This window comes from Talpa occidentalis, unplaced genomic scaffold (genome assembly GCF_014898055.3).
Source record: "Talpa occidentalis isolate TD23 unplaced genomic scaffold, MPIMG_talOcc4v2.1 talOcc4.4, whole genome shotgun sequence".
NCBI lineage: Eukaryota > Metazoa > Chordata > Mammalia > Eulipotyphla > Talpidae > Talpa > Talpa occidentalis.
This window is the reverse complement of record NW_023604295.1, coordinates 30,134,712-30,151,195: the sequence shown is the minus strand read 5'-3', so window position 1 is coordinate 30,151,195 and position 16,484 is coordinate 30,134,712. Positions and strand designations below refer to the sequence as shown.

The following is a 16,484-nucleotide window of genomic DNA, read 5'->3' as shown; positions in this document are numbered from 1 at the left end:
ACTCTGCTTTTTTAAATTTAGGTTTATAACTAGCACGTGTATTAACTTCAGAATAAATTTCTTCTATTCAGCTATTTAGTAGCTCCCAAACGTTGTGCAATAGAGGGTGTACACAGACCACTAACACAGAAGAATTAAAAAGGTCGGATGAAAGAAAAATAGTAAGTGGTAGAGATTCTGGTGACATGTAAGCCACCAAAGGATTAGGGTATTAGCTGCATATATTCTGATTTTTTGAGAGAAGCTGGTGTTTTTCATATGAAATTTCCCAGGACATAAATGTAAATCATATTTCCTTCACTGTTTAGAACTAAATAGTCCCATTTGGTATGATTTGATAAATTATGGGGGGGGGGGGCATGAGAACACTATTACCATTAACTTATAAAGGAAATATTTTGAGCATTCCCAGACCCCAAAAAAATCCTCTACCACATCATACCAAATAGGAATGTTTTGCTTTTGAATAGTGGTGGAAACTTGTGTCTAATAAAATTTAAAACAATTAAAGAAAACGTATTTGAGCTGTCAGTGTCTTACAATTTTTTTTGGTAAGGTATAAATTCTGAAGGCTTCATGTTCATAAATTTGTTGTTGATAACTTTTTTTTTTAGACCGATACTCTCCATTTGCTTTCAGCGGTGGAGGAAGATTGAATAGCTGTTACACCAGAAACCTGACTCTTAAGGATGGTAAAAACAGTAAGTAATGTTTTCTTGAAGGAGAAATGTGATTCATTTCACATTTACATGAAAATATATCACAATTGCATGGGGGAAAAAAAAGAATTCAGTCTGGTCACTATCAGTCAATTACATTTTTTTAAAAATCCCTAGCCTAAAAGATTGGAAAGAAGCATGCCAAAATAATAGAATTGATTGGTTCTCAGAAGGAGAGTTAATGATATTTCTTTTTCTTCTTGCCATTTTTTCCTGTATTTTATAAGCTAAAAATATGTCATAAAGCATATATAGCAAAACAACTGAAATAAAGTATGCTGAAATGTTAGTGAGGTTACCAAGGAGGCAATCTTCACCCCTTGCTTCTTTGTACTTTGCTTTGCAATTTCTCTTCAGTAAGAATATTTTACTTTTGAATAAGAAAAGCAATACCCAAAACTATATGGGAGGGAGGATTACCAGTGTTTCAGGTGAAATGGGCCACTAAAGAGCTGTGATTCATTAAGGGCCTTATCAACATGTAAATTTTTTTTCAACAACTTGTGGGGATGGGAGTGGGGGTTGCTGTTATACCCATGTGTATTGGGTGAATTGGAGACACAAAAGGTGAAGTAACTTCTTCAAGGCTAGTAAGTAGCAGTCTTTATGACCTTGATTCCCTTGCTATTTCTACCAACTTTCTAGTGGGAAGTTGATTTTGATTGCACACAAATTTGAGTAGGCTCAGAGTGGGGACTGATTTATTGTGATTGAAGTCAGGAGAGGCTGACACCCAAGCCAGAAGGCAACTTATAAATTTATGATTGTGACAGTGTAGCAAGGAGGTTGGAATCCTTGATAGCTGGTGACCATACCCCTTCTGCTACAGGAGTTTATATGGGAAATCAGATGAGCACTAAGTCAGAGCCAGGAGGGCTGGATAACCTTGAATGTGAGGTGTCTTGAACTGTGATGGCACCGTTGTGAAAACATGCTGTCTATCTAGAATCTTCCTCCAGCTCGTGACTGCATCCTCTTCCCTGGACAGAGTAGGCTCTTCTTCACCTCAACTCTGTGTAGACATCTACTTACATATTAACAAAACCCTGGCTCAGAGAAGTTTGATAGGGAGGAGTATTGCTCTAATTTCTTTATCCTGAGCCTACATGGCCATTACTTTATGAACACTGGGTACATCTCTAAGAGTTTATAAAGAAAGTATGCAAATAATCTTTGATACAGAAGCATTCTGCAAATGATAATCACATTCATTTTTTGTGGTGTGTTTATTTATCTCGTCATAAAAAGAAGCCTTCAAAATCAGGGAGTATCTTACTCTCTAGACTCCCATATATTGAATACAAATATCAGCAAGAGTAACATTTCAGAGGCTCCTTCAACCTTAATTAAATAGAAAAACCATGTGTAATTAAAATTCAGATGAGCCAACTGTGTCATTTGACATGGGATTTCACCAAGGCACTGAGCAGTGTTTTGAATTATACTGTATCTCTTGGCTTTTTTTAAATGAAAAAATTACAGAGTTCAAAAGCCAACAGGATTGCTATTCACTTTGCCCTTTTGGCATTATTTTTCAAAAATGATACAGGTCTAAATGTAACATTTTTCAGAAATGTTGTGGTGAGTCTCTAATAATGTTATACAGCAGTGGCAGTGGTTGAATAATAGGGCACCATACAGGAGGCTTAAGCCCTCAGAGTATTTATGAATATAAATATGGAAAAATATCCTTCAACATTGTTACTAATGACCATGTTTACAGAACCCTGCCCTACCCTCAATAGTAATAATAACAGCTGAGATTTACTGAGTGTTTGATATATGTCAGATACTGTGTCCAGTATTTTATGGATTATTTCATTTGCATTTCAAAACAATGAGTCAGTATACTGTCAACTTTATAAATGGGAATCCAAGACTTATATGAGAAATTAATAATTTTTTTAAGGTCACTCCCAAAGTAATTGATGGAGCCGAAATTGGAACCAACTCTCCAGGGTACTTGTGCTTACTTAACTCTGCAACTTGCTAAACTCCCATAGCTTATTAAATATGTGAAAAGGTTTAAGTCTGTGGAGGAGGGAAGAGCAAGTTCATTTCCCCTATAATATGTAAATGTTTAGAGTTTACCTGCCAGTAGCTTTACTATAATTTTGTTTGCCTTCATGTCAGTTAAATATGTAATTAGATGCATTCTCTCTTCAAAGGAGTAAATCTGTTGACTAAGGTGGAGAAATTTTATTCATTCAAACATTCAGTACAGGTTTATTTAAAGAATAGATACTCTGAGTGATGTGAAGAATAGAAAAAAAGGATGTCTTTGTTCCTTTTTTTTTTTAAGATTTATTTATCTATGCATACAAGAGCTGGGGCACAGGCCAGAGATGCGGGGGTAAGAGAATTCACCAGAGACAGAGTGGGGAACAGAAATGGCAGTTGACCAAAGTACATTGCTGAGGGGAGCAGTGGGCAAGTCAGGAGAGTTTTGTGGTTTGTGCGCCATGTGGTTTTCTCCCTGGCTGGCCGGGGATCGAACTTGTGCTGCAGAGGCTGTGGGTTGCGGTGCCTAACCCCTTGTGCCACCAGGAAAGCCCTGTTCCTATTGTTTTCCATTAAACAAATTTACCATTTGTCAAAGAAAAGTGTTGAGAAGATGCATGGCATGGGTGGAAGGGTTTGAATTCTGGCTCGCTTGGGCAAGTCACTCACACCCTCTAAGTCCTCAGCCATAAATGGGTATGGGAGTGGTCATTCTGTGGGTTGTTGTGGCTATTAAATGAGATGATTCATGTAAAGTATTTAGCTCCTGTGTAACATACAGCAGTTAATAAATATTAGCTGTTATCATCACTAAACTGTCCCCCTACAATTATTGAAGAGCAGAGTAGAGATGTATGTCACATGTTAATTTAAAAGCTGGTTAAAGAATGATACATATAACTATCCAATTTTTATAGAAAAAAATATGTATTTTCAAGGTATGAGGAGATTCACACATTAAAGTGTTAGTAGTAGTTATATCTTGACAAGAAAGAGGAATCACTTTTCACTTTATATATGTCAGCATTGGACTTTGGTGAACAATTTTATTTTTGCAATTTTTAAAACAACCATAGAGTAGAAAAATCACTCTAGCATACAACTTGGTAAGGAAGATCAGGGCTGGACACTGATTTGAGCTGGCTCCATCAAATGATGGCTGGCATCAGTAGGTGAAATGACTTTTGTCTACATTCTCTACCCCATAAAACTTTTGATTTCCACCTCCTAGAATAGTCTTCAGCCAATTCAGTATTCATGTGATCATATGGATATGTTGTATATTGTATTTGTATAATTTGTTGCCATATTTAAAGCACCTTCACATTTATTTGATCATTATTACTTTCTTATACCCATTGAATGTTTCAAACTGGATCAGCAAATTCAGACACAGAAATTTTAAATGATTTAGTCAAGATAAGAGGTGAGTGTGCCACATATGGCAGATTTGGCTCTTAAACCGGAATTTCTCTTTCCCAATTCATTGCATTTTCTACTATAACACTGCAGCCTTTCTTGTTGAAAGAAAAATATCTAAAATATTCTACAATCTTAAAAGAGCTAAAGCTCCATTTTTTTAAGAAAGAAAAATTTTAAATTCACCATATTGAAACCTGCTTGTAAGATACATGTATATTTTTTTAAATTTTTACTACCAAGGAGTTGAAAGATGCCTGATACCTCTTAATAGATTCAAAGTGAGATTTGAGGTATCTCTATTACTGAATAATGCTTCTAATTTTTCTTCAATTTTCCCTTTTTCCATAAAGATGTAGCCATAGCTGTAACATACAATCGTGATGGGTCCTATAGCATGCAGGTAAGCCTTGTTTTGTTTTACAGATCAGAGCTAACTCTCTTGGGTTGAATAGGGTCTTTAATACTCTCTGGTTTCTCTTAAACCACTGATTATGATGGCTGTAACAAGGAGAATGTCAGGTACTTTTATTTCAGAGCACTATGGTAAAATTCCCCTCTATACAGTTTCGGATTGTTTACTCAGTTTGACTCTGTTTCCTTAAGAATAAAAATTTGACAAAAAAAAATCTTTGAGTCAGACACCTGACATTATATTAGGTGATTATATTAGTGATTCCTCTTTAAATGTAAATACATTTAAAGTAGCTGTTTTCAAATTTTTTGGTTTTGGGAACCTTTCACACTCTTAAAATTATTGTGAATTCCCCAGAGAACTTTTGTTTGTGTGTTGCATCTTATTAACTGTTTCAAAAATTAAACTGAGAACATTTAAATCTTTTTATTATTTTGTTAATGTATATGTTTTCAAATATACACAACATAAAGTTTACCATTTTAACCATTTTAAATGTACAGTTCAGTGACATTAAATACATTCACATGGTTGTTGATACAACCATCACCACCATCCATCTCCAGAATATTTTTCCTCTCACAAAACTGAAAATATTTTAAACAAATAACACCTCAGTCCTTCCAACCTCCTCTTCTTTTTATCTCTAGGAATTTGACTGCTCTAAGTACTTCATGTAAGTGAAGCCATTAGTATTTGTCCTTTTGTGATTTCCTTATTTTACTTGGCACAATGCCTTTAAGGTTCATCCATGTTGTAGCATGTGTCCAAATTTCCTTCCTTTTTAAGACTGAATCATATTCCACTGTTTATATTTGCCACACTCTGTTTATTCATTTATCTACTCTGGGTGCTTGAGTTACTTTCTGTCTTTTGGCTATTATGAATAATGCTGCTATGAACAAATAGCTTGAAGACCCCTTTCAATTCTTTGGGACATATACCCAGATGTGATATTGCTGGGTCATATAAAAACTGTAGGTTTTTTTTTTTTTTGAAGAACTTCTATAATACATCAGTTTACATTTCCCCTAACAATATACCACATCCTTCCTAACACCTATTTTCTGTTGTTTTATCTTCTCTGGAGAAGTATCTATTTAGATACTCTTTTTTTTAACAAGTTTGTTTATTTGTTGTTGAGTTATAGGATAAATTGAGAAAAATTTAATACCTAAGATTGTATGAGCACAAGTGTAATTAATCGCCAGAACAATAGCATTATCACATGTCCTGCAGAAAAAGAATGAGGTTTTAAAAAAGTAGCATTAATATTATAAGGAAGAAGTTTGAAGAAGTGAAATCCCTAAAAAATCTTGTGGACCCCAAGGGACCCACAAGTAATACTTGGAGAATCTCTAGTCAAAAGTGATAATCCTCAGCAAAAAGAAATAACATTACGCTGCAAATGAAATGTGAAAAAGGTTTAAAAACAATGTGATAATTCAAAATCTTATACTAGGGCACACATTCAGAGTAGAATAAATTTATTTTATTATGAGCTAAGTGGTTTTAAGTAATTTATCATTGATATGCTTTAGATCTCCCAACACTTTAATAGATATTGGTTTTAATAGATATTGGGGTTTTTTTCTTTTTCTTGGTTATATCCAAAATGTTTAGATTTAGAGGAAAGAGAGAAGACACTTGCACAGACACAAGCCCACATTGGTTTTCCTTCTCTGAAATTGAGAAAAATTATGGGAAGCTTACCTACTTTAGTATATGAGTTGTAATTCATATTAGTACCTCTGGCTTGGCAATCCCTTCTTGTACCCTGGTAAACAGTAAAGTAAATTGCAGATTTATCCTAATGTGCTAAGGAACTACATTAATAAATTTAAATTGTGCCTTTGTAAATCTTTAAATAAAACTATTGCCAGTCTAACCTTTATGCCCTGAGAATTCCACAAACATTCAAATGGCTTTTTAGTAGGTTACAAAGCAGAGTAAAATGTCATATTTAACTTAGAGTAGATGAGAACCAGTGTATAAATACTGCCGTGTGACCAGTTTCACCATAGCTTACACAATATATTTGAAAATAATAAGCCAGAAGACTTTCACACTAATATCAAGGGAATTGAAATGAAAAGGAGAGAGACAAGATTTAAATGGATTTTCTGTGTGTAAGAAAAATGTTTTTCTTTAGCATATATGTGCAAAAACGTTCTTTGGAACAAAAAGGTTGCCTGGGAATAAATTTAATCAAAGAAGTGAAAGACTGTATACTGAAAACTAAGACACTGTTGAAAGAAATAGAACACACAAAGAGATGGAAGGGTGTTCTATATTCCTCATGGATTAGAAAAATTAGCATTGTTAAAATGGCTCTATTATGTAAAGCAATATACAGATTGAAAGCAATCCCTATCAAAATCCCAGCAGTATTCTTCACAGAAATAAAACAAAAAAAAGTCATGAAATTTATTTGGAACTAAAAAGGAACTCTAATAGCAAAAAAATCTCCTTACAAAGGAATAAAAATGGAAGTATCATCCTCCCCAACTTTAAGCTATATTAGAGAGCAATAGTAATCAAAACAGCTTGATATTGGAATAAAAACAGACCCAGAGATCAATAAATTGAATTGAAGGTCCAGAAATAAAACCACACAGATACAGAGAACTAATTTACAGCAAAGAAGACAAGAGTTTACAGTGGAGCAAGGAAAGCCTGTTCAATAAATGCTGTTGGGAAAACTGGGCACCACATACAAGGTTTGAAACTACTACTATCAAACACTAATCATGAAAATTAAATCGAAAAATGAATCACAGAGTTGAATGTAAGACCTGAAACCATAAAATACATGGAAGACATAGCTAGTGGATTTCTTAATATCAGCCTTAAAGAGGTGTTTAGAGACAAGCCTCTAATGACAAGGTAAGCAAAAGCAAAAGTAAACAAGTAGGACTACATCAAACTAAAAACCTTCTGCACAGCAAAAGATCTCTGCATCAAAATGAGAAGGCATCCAATAGAATAAGGATCTTTACACGTCATTCAACAAGGGGTTAATATCTGAAATATACAAAGAACTCATAAAAGTCAACAGTAAAAAAGCAAACAACCTGATTTTTAAATTGACAGAGGATATGATTTAAAGATGGTCACTAGGCACATGATAAGCTATTCATCATCTCTTATAAGAGAATGCAAATTAAAACAACGATGAGCTATCACCTCACACCTGTGAGAACAACTATTTTTCCAAAGAAGAAACAGGAAATGTTAGAGAAAATGTAAAGAGAAGAAAACTTAAACAATATTGTTGGCAATGTAAATTGGCGCAGCCATTATGGAAAGCAGTGTGGAAGTTCCCCCAGAAAACTTAAAAATAGAAATTCTATATGATCCTTTATCCCATTCTGGGTATTTACCAGAAAAATACAAAAACACTAATTTGAAGACATATGTGCCTCATATTTTTGGCAGCACTATTTTCAATAGCCAAGAGCAGGAAACAACCTAAGCAACCATTGACAGAAAAATGGATAAAGGTGTGTTATATACACACAATGGAACACTATTCAGCTATTTTAAAAAACAGCATTTGCAATAATATGAACCATCCTAGCAGGAATTACTCTTAGTGAAATGAGCCAGAGAGAGACAAACATTGTAGGATTTCACTCCTATGTAGTATATAGAGAAAAATAGATAAAACAAAAATAAACTTTTGTACTCTAAGTCCAAGTAGTGGTTACCAGAAGGAAGGAGAAAGAGGACATGTAAATCAGGTAAAAGGGAACAGTGGTATGGGAAAGGATAGATTTGGTCTTTCAGTGGTGAACTAAATGTAGTATATATACATGTTGATGCTCAATGATGAACACCTGAAACTTACATAATATTATAATGCAGTGTTATTTCAATTAGAAATGAAAAAATAGAAAGGTTTCATGTTCTTTTGTCTACTTCCTTGAAAGATTAAATGTGAAATCTATAATTTGGCACTCTGTCTTAGAGTGAGAAAATTATGGTCATTCTCCAGCTAACTTATCTTTGTAAATCATACCTGAAGCCCATAAATTGGGTCTGTGTGTTGGTGAGATTTTTTTAAAATACTATGTAATTATGTAGTTCTGCCATTTTTTTTTTATTACTGACGGTGGCACAGCAAAATCAGACTTTACTTTCTATAGTCAAAAATGAATACTAAATGTAATATGTAATCTACTCAACTGAATTTTAAATTATTTTGCTTTTAGTATTCTATTTCTCATTGTTATTGCTATTCTATTTTTTTTTAAGATTTATTTATTTATACAAGAACTGAGGTACAGGCCAGAGGCGCAGGAGGGTGAGAGAATTCACCAGAGACAGAGTGAGGAGCAGAACAGGCAGACGACTGAAGACACTGCTGAGGGGAGCAGCGGGTGAGGCAGGAGAGGTCTGCCGCGCCATGTGGGTTTCTCCCTGGCCAGCTGGGAATCGAACCTGCGCTGCAGAGGCTGCAGACAGCTTCACAGCATGGCGTTCCACCTGCTGCGCCACCAGGGAGGCCCGTTATTGCTATTCTTAAATTAACCTTTATCTGTGGCATTATGGTGCTATAGATATGTTATAGAATTTTTTCTTTTAATTATCTTATTATAGTTTCCTTTTTTTCTTTTGGTATCATTTTTTATTGCGATAACATTGGTTTACAGCTATACGATTTAGAGACGTAGGTTTATACCTCTTCAGGTATACTTTGCCACACCATACTTGCCCAGTGCACCCACAGTCCAACACCACAGTCCACTGGACCCTCTTCCCCAGCACCCATCCTCCCTTCCTCGTTGCCACAGTTCTGCAGTCAGACTTCTCATTACTGATCCCAACTAGAATATTTTGCTTATATATCTTAGGCAGAACGTTGCTACATGGCTTTTTTAAAAAAATTACCTATTACCTTCTGACACTATTAACAGTAAAGAACTGATTCTGATTTTATTAGTTCTATAGGGTTTTTCATTTATTTTAGGGATCTTATTTTCCTGTTTTTTTCAGATTGAAGATAAAACTTTCCAAGTCCTTGGTGATCTGTATACGGAGGATAACAGCACTTACCTGAAATGTTCTGTTAATGGAGTTGCTAGTAAAACTAAGCTAATTATCCTGGAAAACACTATTTACCTATTCTCTGCGGTAATGTCTCTTCTTTAAAACAACACCATTGGGGTTTGGGGAGAAGTTGTTTGGCCAGAGGCATTCCACTGAAAGACATTAGAAAGATCCCATTTCCCAATCACTGCTATGACCTTTTTTCTCTCCTCCACTCAATTTTCTTTGCTACCTTTTGCCTTCTCTTGTTTTCCACACACCCCTTTTGCTCACAGAATCTCACTGATAGACACATATCCATCTTCTTCCTTTAATTCTGAAAACTGTCCTTGCGCCCTTTTTGTCAGAGTTTCTTCCTGCTGGGTGGGTGTGTTCTCAGGTATTTGATACCTGAACCCCTTCCCCAACCACCACCCTCCTGGTACTGGGGATGGGAGGAGGTGGCCATTGGGGGAGGAGGTGGCCATTGGGAGAGGAGGTTGGATGGGATATTCATTTTGTGGGGAAGGCGGCAGTAGGAAGGTGGATGTGCTGTTAGTTCTGGTCTCTTGGCGGTGAAAGAGTGGTTAAGGCAAGCTTTGCATAGATTTAGTGAAGTGTTTGTTTCCTAACCCAGTGCTTTTAGCTAGGAGCTTTCTGCCCAATGAGCCATTAGCATTCTGCATGAGCAAAAGAAAGAGAATGTATTGTCAGATCTATTCTAGCCTCTTCAGTGTCTTCTCAACATTTGGAAACCATCTTATTGATCATAGTCCTTTATGGCAAGACGCCAGTAGTATTCTAGTAATTAAACTATTTTATGTGGAATTAAGGATGATCTCATTTTATCAGGCCCTCCTTTTCATATGCAGTTGTGCTGTAACAATCTGATGGTAGAGGTGTAGAATGGAGTGGTGATGAGCAGTTCGGGAGTGTGAAATTGCTTTGGGTCAAATCCTGGCCCTACCACTTAGTAGCTGTGCAACCTTGGGCAAGTTAGAGTTTCAGGCCCCCAAGCTATAAAACAGAATCGGGTTGCTCTCATAATTAATGACATGGTATATATAATTGTTAAAAACAGTTTCTGGCATCAACTAAGCACTTGATAGTAGGGATGTTACTGAAAATCACTTCTGTGCCATGGTTGTCTTCAGTTATATGCTGGTACAGTTGCTACAGGAATTTCTTTACTCCCCTGAAAAGTATGTGTACCATTTCTCCTTTATAATAGGAAACCAAGACTGAAAGGGGTTTAGTAATTTGTTCAAGGTCAGAAAGCTACTTGAGAACCCTAAAATTATTTTTTTTAAGATATTTATTTATTTTTTAGCTGGGGGGTAGCCCAGGGGGGGCAGGGGATGAGAGGACCCACTAGAGACAAAGTGGGGAGTAGAACAGATGGACCAACTGAAATAATACTGCTGCGGGGAGCAGCAGGTGAGATAGGAGAGGTCCACTGTACCATGTGGGCCAGCTCCCTGGCTGGGGATCAAACCAGTGCTGCAGTGGCTGCTGCTAGCTTCATACTGCTGAGACTTAACCCCTTGTGCCACCAGGGAGGCCCAGAACCCTAAAATTACTAAAGATGGCTAACATTTAACAAATGTCTTAAAAATAATCCTCACCATATATTAGTAAAAATACAGTGATAAGATCCTGATTTCATATTCCTTTGTCTTTTTTTATAGGGAGGAAATGTTCAGATTGGCATTCCAGTCCCCAAATACTTATCTTTGGAGAGCTCAGAAGGAATGCAAGGAGGCACCATAGCTCCAATGACGGGAACCATTGAAAAGGTAATGACATGAATGTGTAGAACAGCATTCAGCAAGGCCCGATAAATGTCTGTGTTGAACTTTGTCACAGATATCCTTTCTCCCTCTGTAAACCTTGCTCACTGGAAAACATCCATTTCAAGAAAACAAGAGGATCTATGATAGATTCAAATTAAATATTATAGTCTTCAATGAAATTGCCCATTTACTAATTTACAATAAAAATTGTTGATTTTGAAAGTGGGAATTTACATCAAAGTAGACTTAGGTTGTTTTTTTTTTTTTTAAGATTTATTTATTTATGTATACAAGAGCTGGGGTACCGGCCAGAGGCGCATAGGGTGAGAGGATTCACCAGAGACAGAGTGTGGAACAGAACAGGCGGATTGACCGAAATACACTGCTAAGGGGAGCAGCGGGCGAGTCAGGAGAGGTCTGCTGCACCATATGGGTAGCTCCCTGGCTGAGGATTGAACTTGTGCTTCAGGAGCTGTGGATAGCTTCATAGTGTTGACACTTAACCCCTTGCTCCACTAGGGTGGCCCAGTTTTCTTTTCTTTTTTTTTTAAGATTTATTTATTTATTTATACAAGCACTGGCTACAGTCAGAAGCGCGGGAGGGTGAGAGAATCACCAGAGCCAGAGCGGGGAGCAGAGTAGGCAGAAGGACCGAAGTACACTTGCTGAGGGGAGCAGTGGGGGGCAGGAGAGGTCTGTGCGCCATGTGGGACCCTCCTCTGGTGGCTGGGGAACAGCCGGGGATCAAATCGGCGCTGCAGAGGCTGCGGGCAGCTTTGCAACCCAGTGCTCAACCACTGCGCCACCAGGGAGGCCCCCAGTTTTCTTTTTATGATTAAAATGAAGCATTCACCAAATATTATCAAAAAAATGTTTGTTTTTTTTAATGTTAAATTTAACAGGAAACAATTTTATCATAAAACAGTAATATTTTCTCTAATGTACATAATTGTGTCTGTGTTAAAATAAAGTTTGAAAGGCAGTATTGGTGAAGGACAACATGGTTTGGTGTTGAATGCAGTATACATTCAGAGCTGAGATCTAGACTGACAACTTCAAATGATGATGGACCAGTAGACTCCTTTTATATGCTTGAATGTAGTAAAGTCCCCTCAAATTTATTTAAATCTTAAAGTAAATTCTCTATTTTTACTACCAAAAAAAGGGCAGAGGAAAATAAATTGTATAAGTATAATAAAACATTTCTCCTCTGAAATGTTTGCCCCAGGGGGTTTATGAGCTAGAAACTGGAGACTTCGGTCTGCCTTTAGCTTGTCACTCTGAGTTCCCCCAGACCTCTATATTATGGACATCCCTGCAAAGGGTCTTATATTTAATGATATACATTTTCCGCATAACTGTCCCCAGAGTTCATGAGCACTACTAAATTATCACCCAGCATTTCAGGGGTGTTTCTAAAGTTTTTCACAATTTTAATTCTACATGTTGACTTTAGAACCTGACTCTACTATATGATGTTTCAAAAAACTCCTTGATAACCATGTTAACCAAGAAAATACTGAGAGCTTATAGGATATATGTGTTCATTTATACATTAAAAAGGAAAAGAGGGGCCTCCCTTGTGGCACAAGGGGTTAAGTGTCAGCATTATGAAGCTATCAGCAGCCACTGCAGCATGAGTTTGATCCCCAGCCAGGGAGCTGACCCACATAGTGCAGCAGACCTCTCCTGACTCACCCACTGTTCCCCTCAGCAGTGTATTTCAGTCAGTCTGCCTGTTCTGCTCCCTACTCTGTCTCTGGTGAATCTTTTCACCCCTAGTATCTCTCATGTACACCCCAGCTCTGGTTGGCATAAATAAAATAAATCTTTAAAAAAATAATAAAAATAAAAAGGAAATTTTGTTTTTCTGAGGTTGTCAGTCAGGTTTCTTTCATATGATGTCACCTGTACTTTTACTACTCAGACCCTAAAGACTTGAAACACTATCCTGAGTATGGTGAAAATTTAGTGGTTCTTCCCTGTTGTTGGTATGTCTTATCTGTACTTTCATGGGGAAAAAGAAGATCCTAAGATATTTAAAACATATTGATCTGAATCAAGCAAGTCTATATGGTTTGGGGTTGGGGATGGGAAGCTAAGCAGCGCCTCTACTCCCCCTTCACCCCCGCCACTGTCAAAAGAGCCCACAATGCTAGATTAACCTTTGGGTCTCCAGTTTGCACCAGTACATTTACCTTTGGCAAACAACCACATGTAGGCTCTGTACATTTATATACCAACTCTATGAACCATGAAGGACCTTGTGTTTTTCAATATTAACCTGTCACTCTGAATCTCTAGGTGTTTGTAAAAGCTGGAGACAAAGTGAAAGCTGGAGATTCTCTAATGGTTATGATTGCCATGAAAATGGAGGTAAGTGAAATCACAGGTAAACTTTGGGAGCTATCAAACCTAATCATTAAGTTAATACCATTTAAAATATTAAGAACCATGGATTGATGAAGCATTAATGTCAGGAAACAATACAAAACCATCCTTCTCTTAAAATACTTTTTCACTTAGCTTAGATTTAGGCATTATCCCAGCTGAATGCTAACTATTGGTATTTTCTGATGTTGAACTTAGGATCCCACGTATTCTAGCCACCTGGGAGTTTTCTTTTAAAAAAAAAAAAATTGATTTATTTATGCATAGAAGAACTGGGGTGTAGGTAGGCCAGAGGTGCAGGAGGTGAGAGGATTCACCAGAGACAGAGTGGGGAGCAGAACATGTGGATATACTGAAATACACTGCTAAGGGGAGCAGCGGGAAAGGCAGGGGAGGTCTGTTGTGCCATATGTAAATTAGCTCGCTGGCTGGGGATGAAATCAGGCTGCAGCCATGATAGTGTGAAAGTGCTGAGACTTAACCCCTATGCCAACAAGGAGACCCAACCTGGGGAGTTTTTAAGATGTGCTTTTCCATACCAATTAAATTGACTCTCCCAGGTCCTCCTTGGTGGTGCAAGGGGTTAAGTCTCAACACTATGAAGCTATCTGCAGCCACTGCAGCATGAGTTAGATCCCAGGCCAGGGAGATGACCCCCCATGGCACAGCAGACCTCTCCTGGCTCACCCACTGCTCCCCTCAGCAGTGTGTTTCAGTCAGTCTGCCTGTTCTGCTGTCCACTCTGTCTCTGGTGAATCCTCTAAGCCCCCTGCCACCACACACACCCCTCTGGCCTACACCCCAACTCTTATATGCATAAATAAATAAAATAAATCTTTAAAAATAATAAGTTGAATCTCCCAGAGTGGGACCCAAAGGTCAGTAGTATTTTGAAAGTTTCCCAGTGAGCTTCTACTGTGGAGCTTGCATTGAGTTTTACCTGCTAGATCAGAGCTCCCCAATTAGAGACCTTGAGTGGGCTGTAGTTGTGTACATTAGTGAGGGTGACTCCTCCCAACCCCAGGCACACCGTAAAAATGTTAGTTTCTATGTGATGTGATTATGGATGGGATGATTATGCATTGGGATGACTGATAGATGACACGGCATCAAGACAGATGGCTTCATTTTTCATTTTTCATCTAACTTTCTTAACTGCTATATGCTCAGCACTCATTAATTTAACAACTATGTTTTGCCATGTTTTGTGTCTCTGCAGCATACTATAAAGGCTCCAAAGGATGGCACGATTAAGAAAGTGTTCTATCAAGAAGGTTCTCAGGCTAACAGACATGCTCCTTTAGTCCAGTTTGAGGAGGAGGAGTCTGGCAAAGGGGAAGAAAAATAAATTCCATCAAAGAAATGACAAGCTGAACTCTACTTTAAGTATGATATCTTTAGGGGCCTCCACTGGTGGCGCAGTGGTTGAGCGCTGGGTTGCGAGGCTGCCCGCAGCCTCTGCAGCGCCAGTTGAGATCCCTGGCCACCGGTGAGGGTCCCACAAAAAAAAAAAGTATGATATCTTTATACCAAAAAGAGAAAGTGCCTTTTTGTTTTTCTTGGGGTCTAATAAACAGCGGTTTTACTAAATGATTATATGGTTGTGCCAAAACCTTTCATATTTAAGAATCATGTACTTGGATCACAAATACAATAAACTCTCAAAAACGTTCCTATTAATAAAACTGAATTATACATTTTTATTGGAAGCTAATATGGTTTGTTTCTACCTTGAATTTTATGTAATGTAATGTCTTTAGGAAAGTGGGAAGCCACTTAATCAAAAGAGAATGATTAGAAGAGAAAAGGTGGTTTAACTAAATGAATTCTTTCCCATTTATAATTGTAATGAAAATTGGCATTAACATAGTTTGGAGACAGATGCCATAGAATTAAACTCAACCAAGGTTTTGCTTTCACCAAAGAGTAACTTATTAGGCAGTTTAAAGATTTAGATGTTACTTGTTTCTTATCTCTGTGTTTGGAAATTTCCTATCTAGACTGCTTCTGCTTTTATTTTACTTTCTAAGCTTGTACAAAATAGATATGTTTATACAGATACATATATATATATATACACACTTATGGTTTTATATGTATATATTTTATATATTTATATCATATTTTATTTAAACTAATTTTGTTAGGATGGTGTTTAATTTGGATAAATTTGAAAAAAAAAGTTACAGGAAATGGATAAGTATAGAAAACCTGACTGCTGAATACTTTTTCTAGGAGTACTCTGTAATATTTTCTTTAGGGGAAATAATCTTTCAATTTTATTTCTTTAGTTTTGTCTAGATTCTCTTTGTCACTACTATTAAGAGACATAGAACCCTCTGTATTTTCACATATCCACTGAAGTGTTGAATTATTTGTTGAATTCTTGATGAATACATAAGACTATGTTGACTGTTATGGAGAGTACAAAGGGATATAAAAGATGGTCTCTGTACTTTAAGATGCCTATGATTTGATTGGGAAAAAAGACATGATCATGTCAAAAGTTATACAGCAAAGTATTAAATCCAAAATTAATCTTTTCTCCTAGCTGCCAAGAAAGCAATTCCATTATCAAGAGAGTGGTGAGAAAGGTACCAAATACTAAAATTGGAAATGCTGAGTTCTCAAATAAATCTGATTACACAGCTTAGTCAGAATGTCCATTTTTCCAAGAAGGCAACATGAAACTCAATATCCTAAGGTTGGGAGGGG

General features: G+C 36.9%; 1 protein-coding gene across 1 annotated transcript in view; it reads left to right on the top strand.

Moving 5' to 3' along the window:
- The window catches only part of MCCC1 (methylcrotonyl-CoA carboxylase subunit 1), a 50,526-nt gene extending 34,723 nt beyond the window's left edge, over window positions 1-15,803 (top strand). The window contains exons 14-19 of the mRNA XM_037525168.2: window positions 615-701; window positions 4,493-4,542; window positions 9,553-9,690; window positions 11,274-11,381; window positions 13,683-13,754; window positions 14,989-15,803. Of these exons, the coding sequence (XP_037381065.1) occupies window positions 615-701; window positions 4,493-4,542; window positions 9,553-9,690; window positions 11,274-11,381; window positions 13,683-13,754; window positions 14,989-15,117 (584 nt within the window). The 3' untranslated portion in view covers window positions 15,118-15,803. The remainder of the gene's footprint in view (window positions 1-614; window positions 702-4,492; window positions 4,543-9,552; window positions 9,691-11,273; window positions 11,382-13,682; window positions 13,755-14,988) is intronic.
- The last annotated feature ends 681 nt before the right edge of the window (window positions 15,804-16,484 follow it).